Raw genomic sequence first — 13,509 nt, 5'->3', positions numbered from 1 at the left:
CACCCCAGGGGGGGGGTTGCCCCCCCCGGCCGCCGCCGCCGCCCCCCGCCGCCATGTTGGGAACCGCCGCCGCCGCCGCGCGCCCCCCGTCAGCGCGTGCGGAGCGTCTGCGTCAGCGCGCACGGCGCCGCGGCCCGACCCGGCCCGGAGCGGAACCTTCGCGGCCGCCGTCGGCGGCACCGCCCGCACCGCGCGCCGCTTCCGGTCCTTCGAGCGGCCCGGCGGGAGCGGCGCCTCCGGCGGCGGTGAGCCCCGAATGGGGCCGAGCGACGGACGGGGCTGCGGGGGCTGAGCGGTGCGGCACCGCGCCGGGGATCGGCGGGAAACGTCGGGGACGGGAGCCCGAGGCCCTCGCGGTGGCCGCTCGTGTTGGGCTGCGATTACAGGGCGCGAACGGGGCTCCGGCGCCTGCTGTGGCATTTTGGCTCAAACGCCGTTTTTATTCGTTTTGGCTGTTTTTTACGCGCTCGTTCTGCGGTACGTGGCAGCGGCGCAGTGCGGGACCTGCGGGTGTTGTGGATGAAGCTTGTCGTTCTGAGGCAGGACGGGACGGCAGCGGCCGTGTGTGCCGTTTGAGTTTATTTTACAGCCGTGGGACAGCTTGCTGGTACAAACCAGGCTCCCAGAAGGGTTGCCGTGGTCACGCTGCTGTGTGCTGCGGTTCTTCCCGTCCCTCTCTCTGCACTCAGTGCTGAGGAGTGGCTCTGAGGGTCAGCAGAACCTCTCACAGATGCTGTGACCCAGCCCCGAGATGTGCACGCACTGCACCGCCTGCAGGGCCAGGCACAGAGCAAAGGGCTTGAAGCGCGTCCCTGGCTTTGGGCTTCCCTTAAGGCATTTCCTCTGCTTCCCTTCTCAGCAGACAACGGAACTCTGTTGAATTGGATCGCTGCTGCTACGTGAGAGAGAGAGGGGAACTGATAAGCCGTGCTCTCTGTTTCTCCTCAGGACACCATAGATGATGTCTCATAGAGACCTTGGACTTGGAGTGCCATCAATCCTGTTGATTGGCTCCTCCTGACAGCTTAGGGCAGTAATTTACTGTTAATACCATCATACTTGCCTACCAATGTAGTCCTATTAAAGAGGTGAAACAATATAGCTTGACTAATTTGTACTGAGACATAAGCAAAGCCAAAGAAAAATATGCTGGTCCTAACACTGCAAGGCAAATATTGGGCAGTTGCTCAGGGTTATTTTAAAAGGAATGTGTGAAGCATCTGGAGACACTGGACCCACTTGCTTTCTTTCATGAGCTGCTGTCTCCAGGTGCTAAGCGTTGACCTAATGAAGAGGTGGTAGAAGAGACAGGAGTAGTGAGGACTAAGCTACCTTTTGTGTGCACAACCTCTGTTATTGTGGCTGTAGCTCCTAAAGTGCTTGTTCCTTCACATTTAAAGAAGGGCCATATCTTTGTGTCTGCAGAAGAATACACAGTCATGTGCCACTCATCCACGTAAAGGTGATGGGAGGGCTGCTGTTCAATATGTTTGTCTTGGATAACAAACTTTACTCCACCGGAAATCAAACTCCAGATGCACAGATTGTGATCCACGGCAGCCGAGACAGCGCAGGTTCCTTTTCCAAATGCTTTCACACACCTCACCTCAGCTATAAATTAAGAGAGGAGGATTAACAAACCAAGGGATTCTTGGTGCTTTCAGTGATTGGCAGGATGCTGATGGCTAGGAGGTGATGGCCAAGCTGTTGAAGCTCTTTTCAGACGTGAAAGAAGCTCTCCGACCGTAAAAAATGAAGAATGCTCACCAGAGCGCCCAGGGAGGGTGTGCAGCATCTCAATAACTTCCATGTTCCAGACTAGCATTGAGCCATGCTGGGAACCTGCCACCAGCAGCTGGTAATCAGAACTAAGTGCCATCACTGTGATGCCTGCTGCGAGACACAAAGAGGGAAATCTGTTCCTGATGCTGCAGACAAAAAAAGAAACAATTTGAGATTGTTAATATGCTGTGCTTCCCCAACTGGAAACGCCCAACACTGCCTGAACTCCTTAGTCTGTGCCAACAGCAAGATTAGGTTCCCTCAGACATATCTAGGTCAGTGTGTGCTTTTGTTGTCCTGGCGACAAAATGACCCACTTTCTCTATTCTCATTTGTTGAAGCAACTGAGCACAAAGGCAAATAGGCCTTTATTCTGCCTTTGTGTAAACTCATGGGCAAAATGGTATTTCTAGAGAAATACATACTGTCTCCCTGCTCTATTTATTTATACTACTATTATTTGGATCTCGTTCATAACAGATGGATGATTATATGTTTTCTTGGGCTGTAGCCATCACCAGGGCTAATCCTACCTTTGAGGAATCCAGTGAGCCTTGTGTGGAGGGGCTGCCCAGGTAGGTGGAGAAATCCACACAACTGAATGAGAAGGGGTAGGGACAGATGCTGACCCAGCTGAGGCACTGCTGGCACAGCTTCCCAATCGATTCCAAGTAAGAAGGCACAAAGAAAAGCAGCCTGGCCAGCACTTCTGTGTCTATTAGACTTGTCCAAAGAGGGCAGAGATGAAAATCATTTTAGAACATGAGTGTGGTGGGCCTGAGAGCTCCCGTCATTGTGTTTTATGTGATGTACAGTTCATAATGATCTGAGCTGGCCCTGCCCAGCCGGGTCCTTCCATAAGATAGAGAGGGCTACAGTGTAGAATGTGCATGAAAATAATGGGGTGACAGGACTGAGGAAGGAGTGTGAATTCTGAGAAGACAGAAGAGCAGTGCTGCAAAACCTGCTTTTCTAATTAGTGTTCAAGCTGCTCTCTCTGTGACAGAATAAAGCTGTATGTGAAGTACAGCTCACAAATGAAGCTACAGGCGTTGCTCCTGAGCACAGCAGTGTCACCACAGTGTAACAGCTTGCAAATTCACGGAGAGAGCACCTGGTGCATTTAGCAACTTCAGGACATTTCAGCTTATTTACCTGAAAAATCTGAGCTGACAAAGACTCGGGTCAGGCTGGAGGGCTGGTGAGGAAAAGGAACCATCTTTTCATGGAGCAGATCTTAGCCGAAGTGTCTGAGCCGAAGCTCATGCTGCCCTCTGGACCTGCTGAGTTCCCAGTTGAGGCTGCTCTTTAGTCGGGAGGTGATTGATAGCAATGCATACAGTAGCAGTGCCTTGTCTCCAGACAGCTGTCTTGTCCCTTTTTTTTTTTTTTCTCCCTGGAAATCTTGGGGAAATTTCAGCTATTTTGACAGGAGCAGTAGGAAGTGGTTGACTGCACTGAGATGCATTCTGGAGCATCTCTCTGTATTTGGAGAGGACTGCTATCTCTATAGCAACTGGTGCTTGTCACCTGGTAGAATCCCCAGGGTCTTTCCTGAGGGCAGATGTGCTCCATACCAGGCGCTGTACACAGCTGAGGTGCCTTTGTTGGCTGCCTTTCTCTGTTCTAGGAATTCTCTCTGTATTTTAGATTTTTTCAGAGATTTTATTTAGCGGTGAGGATGTACCACTACTTGTTTCATAGAGAGTTTAGGCATTCAGGTATTTAAAGGAAGTTTCTTAACACCCAGGATCATGGCTATTCCCTTTCACAGTTCCCCTTTGTCAAATGGCGCAGGCAGAGATAAGAAAATAGACCTCCCAAGGAGCTGAGTTCATCGGTTTCTCTTGAAGTCAGATTGCAGAGGCTGCTGTCTATCCCTGTCTGTATCCCCTCTGTATCCCTCTGGCATACAGAGTAATAATTAAAGAAAAATTAGTAATGTGTGTTTATGTAACAGGCTCCTTTTGGACACAGTACTTGGCTGGATGTCTGTGAAGATTAATCAAGTAAGAAGAGATTAACCAACATCTTAATCTGTCATAAATCAAACAGGGAGATGAAGCCTCTTATTGCAAGAAACTAACATTACAGAAAGCCTTCATCTGGGTTTAGCCATCATCAGTCTCAATCTAAACTGTCAACTTCAGGAGTCTGAAGTGCATTTTTAGACTATTCTTCAAGCTTCTGTGATCAAAACCAGCGATGTAATGGAGGAAAATGTCAGCTCCATTAAGGTTGCTTAAAATATACCATGCTGGAGAGGTGACAGCAGACACAGTCTGGAGGATGAGGGTGATCAGTGCCATCCAGGCAAACCAAGAATGGAAGATAGCGACAGAGAAATATGTAATAATGCTTTTGTTCTATCAACATCAAAACAACTCTGGAGCCTTGGGATGAGCCTTGGCAGCACTCTGCAATCTGTCGTAGTATTGATGACAGCAGTCCTCGCCACCAACAAATCCACTGATTCAAGCAGTTGGTTACAGTTGGAGCAGAAGTCCCCGGTTAGCAGACATTTTTGGAAAGTCGAGATTGCCAGCATCACTGAGAAGAATCGAGGACTGGGCTAATTGGAGGAGAAACAGCTTGCTTGCTGTAGGAATGCAGCGTGTTACTTTCTGGTGAGCAGGGAGTTTCTGCAATTTGCAAATCAAAACCAAACAAAATCAACCAACCAAATCTTTTCCAGGGCCATTCTGAATTTCCTTAGGCTATAAAAACATTTAAGCCTCCAAACATATCAGACCTGTTTTCCTGCATTCCACGTCTACAGCTTACCTGTATCCTAAAGGTAAGATGAAATCACTATCTCATACTGATTCTTCCTAAAGTATTTCAGTTGCAGGCTCTCTAAAAATCCTCCCTGCATTCTCTTTCAGAACATAAAGGAAACAGATAAGTGTCAAGAAACCCTTAGTGGTACTTCTTCCTTGGAGAATGTGTGAAAAATGTAAATGCTGGGCACGTGTGAATGAGAGGCCAGACTCAAAGCTGTTGTTGAATGTTGATCTTAACACTATCAGAGTGATAAACTTCTCTTCTTTGTCAGAAATGTCGCCTCAGAGGTGAGGTGAGTAGCAGCTGTGAGTCACAGTGGCACTGCAGGCTGGGGATGGGAACTTGTTTTCTCAGTGTTGGTGAGCTGCCATCCCCCACGGCCCCTCAGGCTGCTGTCTGCATGGAGCAGCAGGCAGGACTGAACTCAGCTGGGAGTAGTTTTGTGTGTGCCTACCGAGGGAGGGCTGCACTTCTGGTTTCTGTTGAAATCCAAACCCATTTTATTAGCTTTTCCTTACAGAACAACACGAACACAAGTCCCTCCAGCTTGGCCCTCTGTTGGCCTTGCCCTTTTTCAAACGAGGTCTTTACGTAGAAGTTTTCTCCTTTGGTCTCTCAGGTCCTTTACTGTTAATAATAATAATCTACATTTCCTATGGTTTTTTTTCATTATTATTATTTCTTTTCTACAAAGGCTTTAAGAGCAGTAGAGCTTTCCCTGTCTGCAGAGCTAATTTGCAATGCTGAAAGCTGTAGAGGCTGGTTTGGCTTCTGTCTGCAAAAGAAAAGGGAAACCTGTCAATCAGCAAGAAATGCTGAGAGCAGCAAATGAAACACTTTGCTTTTTCCATTGGGCAACTACGGCCTCTCTCAGGATTAAATCTCTTGCTAAGTTTAGCTACGTCTCACTAGAGTTAGTATCAGGAGTTATCTGAAGGCAATGACGTCTGTCCTGTGGAAGTCTAAGCCCTGGCACGCACATCTCATACCCTGCGCTGCAGCAGCTTGGAGCTGGGAACATTCTGCACAGCATGGCATGCTTCAGACGTGGCAGGGTTTCTCAAAGCATTGAAATATATACTCTCAGCTGCCTGCTCTTTTTATTATTCTGTCCAAGTCCTGAGCAAAACTTGTTGAAATGGATGTCATGGGACAGCAGAATGGCTAAGTGATGTGAAACATTCTGCTGTTTTTTTGTTGTTGTTCTTAATATGTGTAAGACTTGCACAGACCCTCTTTTCTATTGGTATTAAATCTCACATTCCAAAGGAACTTAAATTCTCAGCTGTTCTGGTAAGGAGTACTAATTAACATTTTCAGAGTTAGATTTGAGGAGACATAAGAGAAACCCATCAAAAATCAATAGCTCTTTGCAGGTCCTCATTGAGTCATCCAGGCAGGGAGCTCCTTTGCTCTTTGTGGCAGGGAAGCAAGTTAATTAACCTGCTGGGAAATGCCCAGCTCATGTTCTCCTTCCAGCTGGAGAGAGCCTTCAGGAAGCAGCACCAACAGGCAACTGAGAGCTTCCCAGATGCATAGAAGCTGTACTGAAGCCTGTGCCCCTACAGCATTAGTTAAAAAGAAGGTACCTCTGAAAGAAACATCTTTGCTAGCTGGAATGAAGAAGGCTTGCCTGAAATGTACTGTAGGTTACCAGTGCTGAGCCGTGGAAATTCAAGAAAGGTTCCTTATCTCTCACTATAAAAGGCTCCACTAAATGAAAGTTGCGACCTCTCTTTGTGGCAGTTGTCTTCTTGATACTAATCACATTCCAGATAAAGAACCTTAAAGGTGCAGAGCTTTAATTTTAAGGTATCTCAGAATATTTCTCCTATCTGTTCTTACTTAGCAGCTATGATTTTACTTGACCAGAAGTATTTTGAAGAGCAAAGGCTTTGGCGCTCAGCAGCAGCTGATAGCAGCACTGTGCTAGACCACGGAATGCTTGGACTGGAAAGGATCTCAAAGCCCACCTGGCCCCACGCCCTGCTGTGCATTGGTTGCCACTCACCAGGTAAGGCTGCCCATTCCTCAAGCACGTCCAGGTCCCATTCATTCAAAGCATTTTTGGTGGTTTGTTTGTTTGTTTCTTTCTTTCTTTGTTTTAAATACAAATACTGAAACTCCATATAGATAAGCTAGAATTGTGTTTGTCTGCAGATTTATACATACCTGTCACAAGTGATGACCTTCATTTTTTAGTCACAAAAGGAAAGGTGGACTCAACAGGTACAAAACGTTCCCCTTTGGCCTTTATAAGTCAGTTTCTTTATATCCCTCCCTGAAGTCTTAGAAAAGCTACTTGGACAACAAGAGCAGTGATATTTTACCATACTGCTTCCGACTCTAACATGCTCAGACATACTTGTAGGACATGTCAAAGTCCAACCAGAATCACTTTGTCCTTGGGTCAAGGAGGCTTCAACAAGATCAAGGAAGGTGTGACTTCTAAGACCGGCGAGAGTAAAAGCAGCAAACATCAGTTCCTCAAATGCCATTGGACAATCAGAGTCACTTCACAATTTTTATTTTGTTAAGGGCTTTTATATAACAAATTTCCCCTTGAATCAGACATCTCATAAACCATTCTTTATATGCATGTCAGTGATACACCAGGTTTTTGTAGACCAGTATTTGCAAAACCAGACTGTTGTCAGGTAGAAGCTGTTTTCTTCTGAGGGAAACTCACAAAGTTAAGGCACTTTAAGAACCCAAACCTACGAATCATTTGACCTCTTACTGGCTTTTATCTGGTTGTATACAATAATTCTTTTTTCCAAAATTAATATCAGTTTCAATTCTGGAATAGGGACACACATCAAAAAAAAACCAACAAAACAACAACCAAGCAATGACTGTTCTTAAATCCTTCAATTTCTATTCCTCATTGCAAGGTGACAGCAGCAAGCCTTATTGCTAGGGATGGTGACACACTGCTTAGCTGAAAGCCCAGTACTCCACCCCCAAGCATACTTTTAGCACTGCAGTGATCCTGGCCATCAGTGATAAAAACACACCTCAGAATGAGTTAAGGTCTCCAGGGCACAATGCTTAAGATGACACTTTTAAGAACAAAATCTGTTACAGGAACAGCTTCAAACTAATCTAAAAGCCAGTATTCATTAAGCAGAACATGAACAAGCTGACTGACTGCTCCGAGCCATGCAAGGCATTTCACATTCTCCCTCCCTCATTGGGCACAGATCAGTAGTTTGGCAAAAAGGGACCTACAAAGGAAACTCTGTTTCTTAAGCTGGCACTCTCTTATTAGTCCATTAAAGTACTTCTAATCAGCTGGTGTGAAATCTATTTCTTCAGCCTTTCTAACCTTCTTTAAGAATATAAGAAACGTTTCCTCCTGTGTACAGTCGGTGTTCAGGCTGCCCACCAGCACACCAAAGTCACTGCTTCAAGCACAGCCCGGACTTAGAAGTATCCAATTCTCCTGATGTAAAGATGCAAAGATTTAAAAAGCAGTTTCAGGTCCATTAATTAGGTGCCCTGACAGTTATAAATAAATAGTAATAAATACTTATTTACACTCACATACCCTTCTTATATCCCACAGGATTACAAACAAACCAAAAACATGCTTCTTTCTCAAGTAAAGACAATCAGGTTTGAGGTGAAACACACAATTGCTAACAGAGCATCAACACTACAAAACAGTTTAAAATAATAACAGTACCAATAGATAGCATTTAAGAGCATTTTACAGCTTCAAGGGTCCTGCAAACAAAGTCTTAGTTAAGAAAGTGACCATTCATTAAGAATCAGAGGGAACTTGGATGAGAAAAATGTAATTTCAGAGTAGAATTTGGCCAGGACACCAGAGCTGTTTTCCTTATTGTGTACAGAATATCATGTTATTTGGAGACATGGCAGATGCAGGAGCTGGGAAAAATAGATCAGGATTGTAACAGACCATTTAATTTCCTCAAGCATGAAATCCAATTTCCACATTGATTGTGTCTAAACAGTTTGTTGTTCTGGGGGACATCAAAAAGGCCAATGAAAACTCACAGGAACAGTTGTGGGAGCACAGACCATTACTTCCATTCATAAATAAACACAGTGAAAGATGATGCATCATAATTGCTGACATAATTGCCAGCTGGGAACTGGCACCCATTTATCATCCTGGCATAAATCTATGAATCCCTGAAAATATGATCAGAATAGAGAGATAGAGACCAAGAAGCAAGGAGCAGCACAGAGAGCACAACTGAACTTCAGGGAATTGCCTGGCAGTGTCTTCACTTCCACCTCTCCTCTGAAGTCCGTGAGAGGACTGGAGGATAAAGGAGACTGCAGGCGGCTTTGAGACACAGCTCTGGAGGAATTTTCTTGGCCTGTTTAGTGTTTGGTTGCTTTTTTATTCAGCTTTTTTTGCTTTTCGTTTCCTTGTGCCTTCATTTAGCTCCTCTTTTGACTTCACAGGAGGAGGTGGCTGATAGGAAGCCTCGTGGGAGTGCCCATGCTGATTATGATGGCCAGTGTGTCCGCCAGAAACAGAGCCAAAGAAAACTGGGCAGATGAAGCCTTCCACTGGAGCAAAAGGTGAGGCGTGAGAATGAGTTGCCGTCATGAAAACCTGCCATGCAACAGTGGACAGTTAAAGACCACATACACCAGCTATGAAGAACTAACTAGTAAAGGACATCCTACTTAGCACAGGTAAGTGTCCCTGTTGCTATGTAATCCAAGGCTGTATCACAAGGATCTTCTACCACACTGAAAATGACATGGAGAATTTAGCCTGCAGTTTCCTAAGCAGATCTTTCCTGGTACGTACAGCCAATGCCTTCCAAAGTGGCTTAGTAAGGTTATCAAATCTAGATGCAAGAATTAGTCCTACTATTTCATTAATGCTGTGCAGAGTACTTCATTCTCAGCACTAGCTCTCCTGAAAATAACACTTCCAGGTTTTCATTTCATTGTGAAGTTAATCATGCAAGAATTCTGCATGGGCAAACACTGGCATCTACAAGGAAAATTAGGATCACTGGAACCCACTGAACAAGAAAGGAAGCAGCATTTCAAAGTCAGTGTTTTAATTTAAAATGGTGAACAGTCAGCGCCCTCTTAATTCTGTACCCTTTTTCTGGTTCTGTAGATTTGTTAGCAGCAGATCTGCTGTAAACTTACCTTGCAAACTATCATAAACATGGTGAAAAAGAAGATGAGGTTGGCTTCAGAGACAGGGAGCCAATGAGTTTGTTGCAAAGTGAAAAGAACTGTGCCATACAGACTGGCTTTTGTAGGGCTAGAAGAGAAATAAAGAACTTATCTGGAAGGTTTGTATACTTTGTGTCCAGTCCCGAATGGCTCTTTAAATTTTGTTTTCAGTCTGACATAGAACATGCAGGCTAGTTACTTACAAAGACATGTGAAGAATTTCATTTGTTTCTGGCCTCCAGACCCCACGCAGCAGTTGCTCAAAGTTAGACATCAAAGCAACACCAGAACCTGTGGAACAGTAAAAGCAAACAGCTAGAACTGCCACACCAGAAGAGAGCTCTGCTGGCTCCTTTAGATCCCCACAGGATAAGCACAATATAAAGGGAAGGTTTGTGACATCCACCCCAAAATTAAAATACAGTTACCCTAAAACAACAGAGCAGGCAAATGCTTTCTAGAGCTCTATAGTGTTTCCTGATACTGGAAAAAGGCATTCGCCTCTGTTCCATCAACTGATGCACAAATGCTTACTGCAATTACAAAACAAGGGGAAACTGACTAGACTGTTTCAACACTGAAAGAACTTCCTAAAAAGACACAGGCAAGGACAGAGACAGTAGAACATGGGAGATGATAAAGAGTTACTGAACTCTGCACCCGTAAGTGGCTCCCAGTTCTTCATGTCTCCGATGACTCAGTTGACAGCCATTCTGTGAGTATGAATAAATCTGTGTTCTAAGGAATGTGATTAACTGGGGCCAGCTGAACACATCCACTATCTGGCCTGGTCAGCACTGAGTGATGTGGTGACCTTAGGCTCCATTTGCAGGTTCTCCCCTCCCTCCCCACAGCAGTAGGTGCAGTGGAGTATCCCAGGTGTCACCTTTGACCCATCCAGTGGCCATCATGATGAACCAGCCGTGGTGGTACTGGTGATGAGCGTGGTGGACGCCGGCCGCAATTTTGCGAACTCTGACCACCTCCTTCATAGCCACAAAGATGAGCTTCACAGGCAGAAAGCTAACACACTTGTAGAAGAGGTTCATGGGGCAGAAGAATATCAAATACCTGGAACAAAACCACAAGGAGCTTAAGGACCCATTTGTTTATCTTGACCTGGGATTAAGAGAGAAGATAAAGAGTACTGTATAGTTAGCCTAAGTTATGTCAGAGAAAAGGAAACGCTGGTAAGGTCACCTACAAGCACCCAAAATGAAAATGTCCCCAAATCTTCAGTCCGTGCCACCCTTCTGCTGTGTGCTGTCAGTGCAGCACGCTGATTCTGCGGTTTGGCCACAGTTCAGCTGTGGCAGCTATGAATAGAATCGTCCTGCAGAGGGTTGGTTCCCACTCCTATTACCAACACATCAGACAGCTGGTCAGAGAAACTGCAAACTAGATCTAGAAATACAAAAGACTCAGACTGCTTCATTGCACCTCTGCTTTCCCCAGCAAATCCAAACAAGACGGTACACGTGTCCCACAGATGGAATACCTCCCTTCATGCAGGGAGGTCCTGCACACAGCCAGCAGTATTGAGTGCTCGGCAGCTGAGGAGAACTCACCAGATTGCTGTGGCCAGGATGACACTGGAGTTGTTACTGAAGTAATGAATAGGTGACTCTCCGAGCAGCAGATCAGCGAGGATGTAACTTCCAAAGCAGTGGAGCATGGCACAAAGCCAGGAGGCAAAAGGACTCTTGCGAGACATCTCCACAGCTCCTGTGAGTAAATTTTAAGTGAGAAGGTGCATTCACCAAAGAGCTAAGAAAGACACTTGCTTTCAACGTGCTCCAACAGGAATTGAATCAAAGAAAAGAGCTTGTAAAATAAAATGGCCAAACACACACTCTGCAAAGCCTAAACAAGCATCATAGTTGAGACACACAGCCTGCAGACCCCCACAAGGTTTCATATGAATGGAGCCATTAGAAGTTTAGCTCCTGCGTTTGCTGCTCCTACTGCAATCAGAAAGAACAATTCTGCCCTCAAAATAAATGCTTTTTTTTTTTTAGTCTTAAAACAAAATGCATACTAGTACCAGTCTCTCCATTGCTTCAACCTAGGTGCCCTCTAGAATTCATGAGCAATCTGTTCAGCTCTTTCATTCATAAGATAACCTGTAAAATAGAACAGTAATTCTTAATCTTTATATGAATGAAGGGGATTTGAGGATTCCTCACTGCTACTGCGGTGGTTTGCAAACGCCCTTCAAGTTCAGAAAATACAACTAGGTATTTAAACTGTGTTACTGTTGGGGAATACAGTGTGGTTTCTTCCACAGCCTCCCACTGCCTGGGGGTTTTGCTTGCTGTTTGATTCCTCTCCCATTTTCACCCCCTGCTGCGCTTCTTGGAGGAAGTTTCATAAGAACATCAGTTCTGTAAGATTGTTTCCTCTCCTTAAACTGATAGCAGGGTCCTTTATGCAGTGTATCAGATACCAAACTCTGCTACACCAGTAACGAGCAGATAAATAATGCTGAAATGTTACATCCACATTACGGACAGTCATCCACCTTGAGCAGCAGTAAGTGAGCTAAATAGGACTGCTGATACCATTCCATCCCCACCGACATCTGAACCAGCTGAAGGGACAGTGGAAGTGAGACAGCTGCAACAGCCATGATGTGAAGCTCATCTATAGGAACCCAACAGTTATCTGAAGGAGGAAAGTTATGGACATTTTTCTTTGGCTCCATTAAGGCTCGCTGTCTTCTAAGAAGGAAAGGGGACGTTACCACCCTGACCCTCATCTGCCATGTGGGAGCCAGGCGAGAAGCTCACTGCAGCCTTAGGCAGTCTGAAGGGATTACGGGGTGACATGTTTGGAAGAGAAAATATCTTCACTGGGGTTGGCTGTTACTGCACGGCTCAGAACTTAATGCTGGAAGACAGCTGTAAGGGATCAGGCCTCGAAAACGCGGCACTCCTGTTTACAGGGAGCTGAAATAGAACAGTATGCTGCTGCTTGTACAGCGCAGCAATCTGACAACGGGGGGACTCCAAAACGTGGCACAGCGGATGGCTTTGCCTCATCCGGCGGGCAGCGACACCGAAACCGATCGACAGAGCACAGAGAGCGCACACCGTGTAAAAACAGCGGGGAAGGCGGCGTTCGGCGGGGACCGAGGCACAGACAGGTGGCAGAGCCGGCGGCAGCCACCCGGGTACGGAGAGCTGCGAGCAGCGAGAGCGGGACCGAGGGGGGACGAACGAGGAACACAAGACGAGCGTTCAGCTGCGGCTTCTCCGAATATAAACAGGGGAGCGCGGCCACAAAAATAGAACAGGCGACAATGGAGAGAAACGGAACACCGAGCGCGGGCAGAGCAGCGGCGACGGGAGCTCGGCACGGGGCGGTCAGAACCCGGCACGGGGCGGTCAGAACCCGGCACGGGCAGAAGGCGCGGCTGTGGCAGCTCCGGCGGATCCCCCCGCGCCCCGCAGCGCTGGTCCGCACTGACCTGGCTCGTACTTGAGGTAGAGGACGGACACGATGAAGTAAGCAGCGTCGAAGAGCGGGAAGACGGGCACCGAGGCGAAGGCGGCCGCCAGCTCGCCCAGCTGCAGAGCCCCGGGCAGCTCCATGGCCGTAGGACCGCTCCGCGAGCCGTGCTCCCCGCCGTGCTCCCCGCTCCCCGCCTCCGCACGGCCGCCCCGCCCCGAGGGTTGTCCCGGGGCGCGGCCTCGCTCCTAGCGGGCGGCCTCGAGCTCCGGGCGGCGGCCCCTCGAGGAGCGGCGCTTCCCGCCCGCGCGGTTC

The 13,509-nt window shown here is 46.9% G+C and overlaps 2 protein-coding genes and 1 long non-coding RNA gene across 4 annotated transcripts in view; 1 reads left to right on the top strand and 2 right to left on the bottom strand.

Moving 5' to 3' along the window:
- The window catches only part of SIN3B (SIN3 transcription regulator family member B), a 13,977-nt gene extending 13,922 nt beyond the window's left edge, over positions 1 to 55 (bottom strand). Inside the window, exon 1 of the mRNA XM_042887226.1 lies at positions 50 to 55. Within this exon, the coding sequence (XP_042743160.1) occupies positions 50 to 55 (6 nt within the window). The remainder of the gene's footprint in view (positions 1 to 49) is intronic.
- Positions 56 to 307: 252 nt separating this feature from the next.
- Positions 308 to 1,099, top strand: LOC122188735. The gene is made up of 2 exons (XR_006181637.1): positions 308 to 477; positions 863 to 1,099. It is a non-coding gene; the product is annotated as an uncharacterized LOC122188735 (long non-coding RNA).
- A 5,959-nt stretch (positions 1,100 to 7,058) lies between these two features.
- TMEM38A (transmembrane protein 38A) lies at positions 7,059 to 13,375 on the bottom strand. Of its 2 annotated transcripts, XM_042887314.1 has the most exons (7): positions 13,214 to 13,299; positions 11,789 to 11,867; positions 11,313 to 11,469; positions 10,631 to 10,815; positions 9,948 to 10,035; positions 9,715 to 9,832; positions 7,059 to 9,160 (listed from the first exon to the last, which is right to left on the bottom strand). In XM_042887314.1, exons 3-7 carry the CDS (start codon positions 11,456 to 11,458, stop codon positions 8,942 to 8,944), a joined length of 756 nt encoding a protein of 251 aa, XP_042743248.1. In that variant the 5' UTR covers positions 11,459 to 11,469; positions 11,789 to 11,867; positions 13,214 to 13,299; the 3' UTR covers positions 7,059 to 8,941. The 2 variants fall into 2 exon arrangements, with proteins under 2 accessions (XP_042743248.1, XP_042743247.1); XM_042887313.1 differs by lacking the exon at positions 11,789 to 11,867 and having other exon boundaries at positions 13,214 to 13,375.
- Positions 13,376 to 13,509: the final 134 nt, after the last annotated feature.

Source organism: Lagopus leucura, unplaced genomic scaffold (assembly GCF_019238085.1).
Source record: "Lagopus leucura isolate 7727_CA_CO unplaced genomic scaffold, USGS_WTPT01 Super-Scaffold_100076, whole genome shotgun sequence".
Taxonomy (NCBI): Eukaryota; Metazoa; Chordata; class Aves; order Galliformes; family Phasianidae; genus Lagopus; species Lagopus leucura.
The sequence above is the reverse complement of the archived record's forward strand: the minus strand, read 5'-3'. Positions and strand labels throughout refer to the sequence as shown.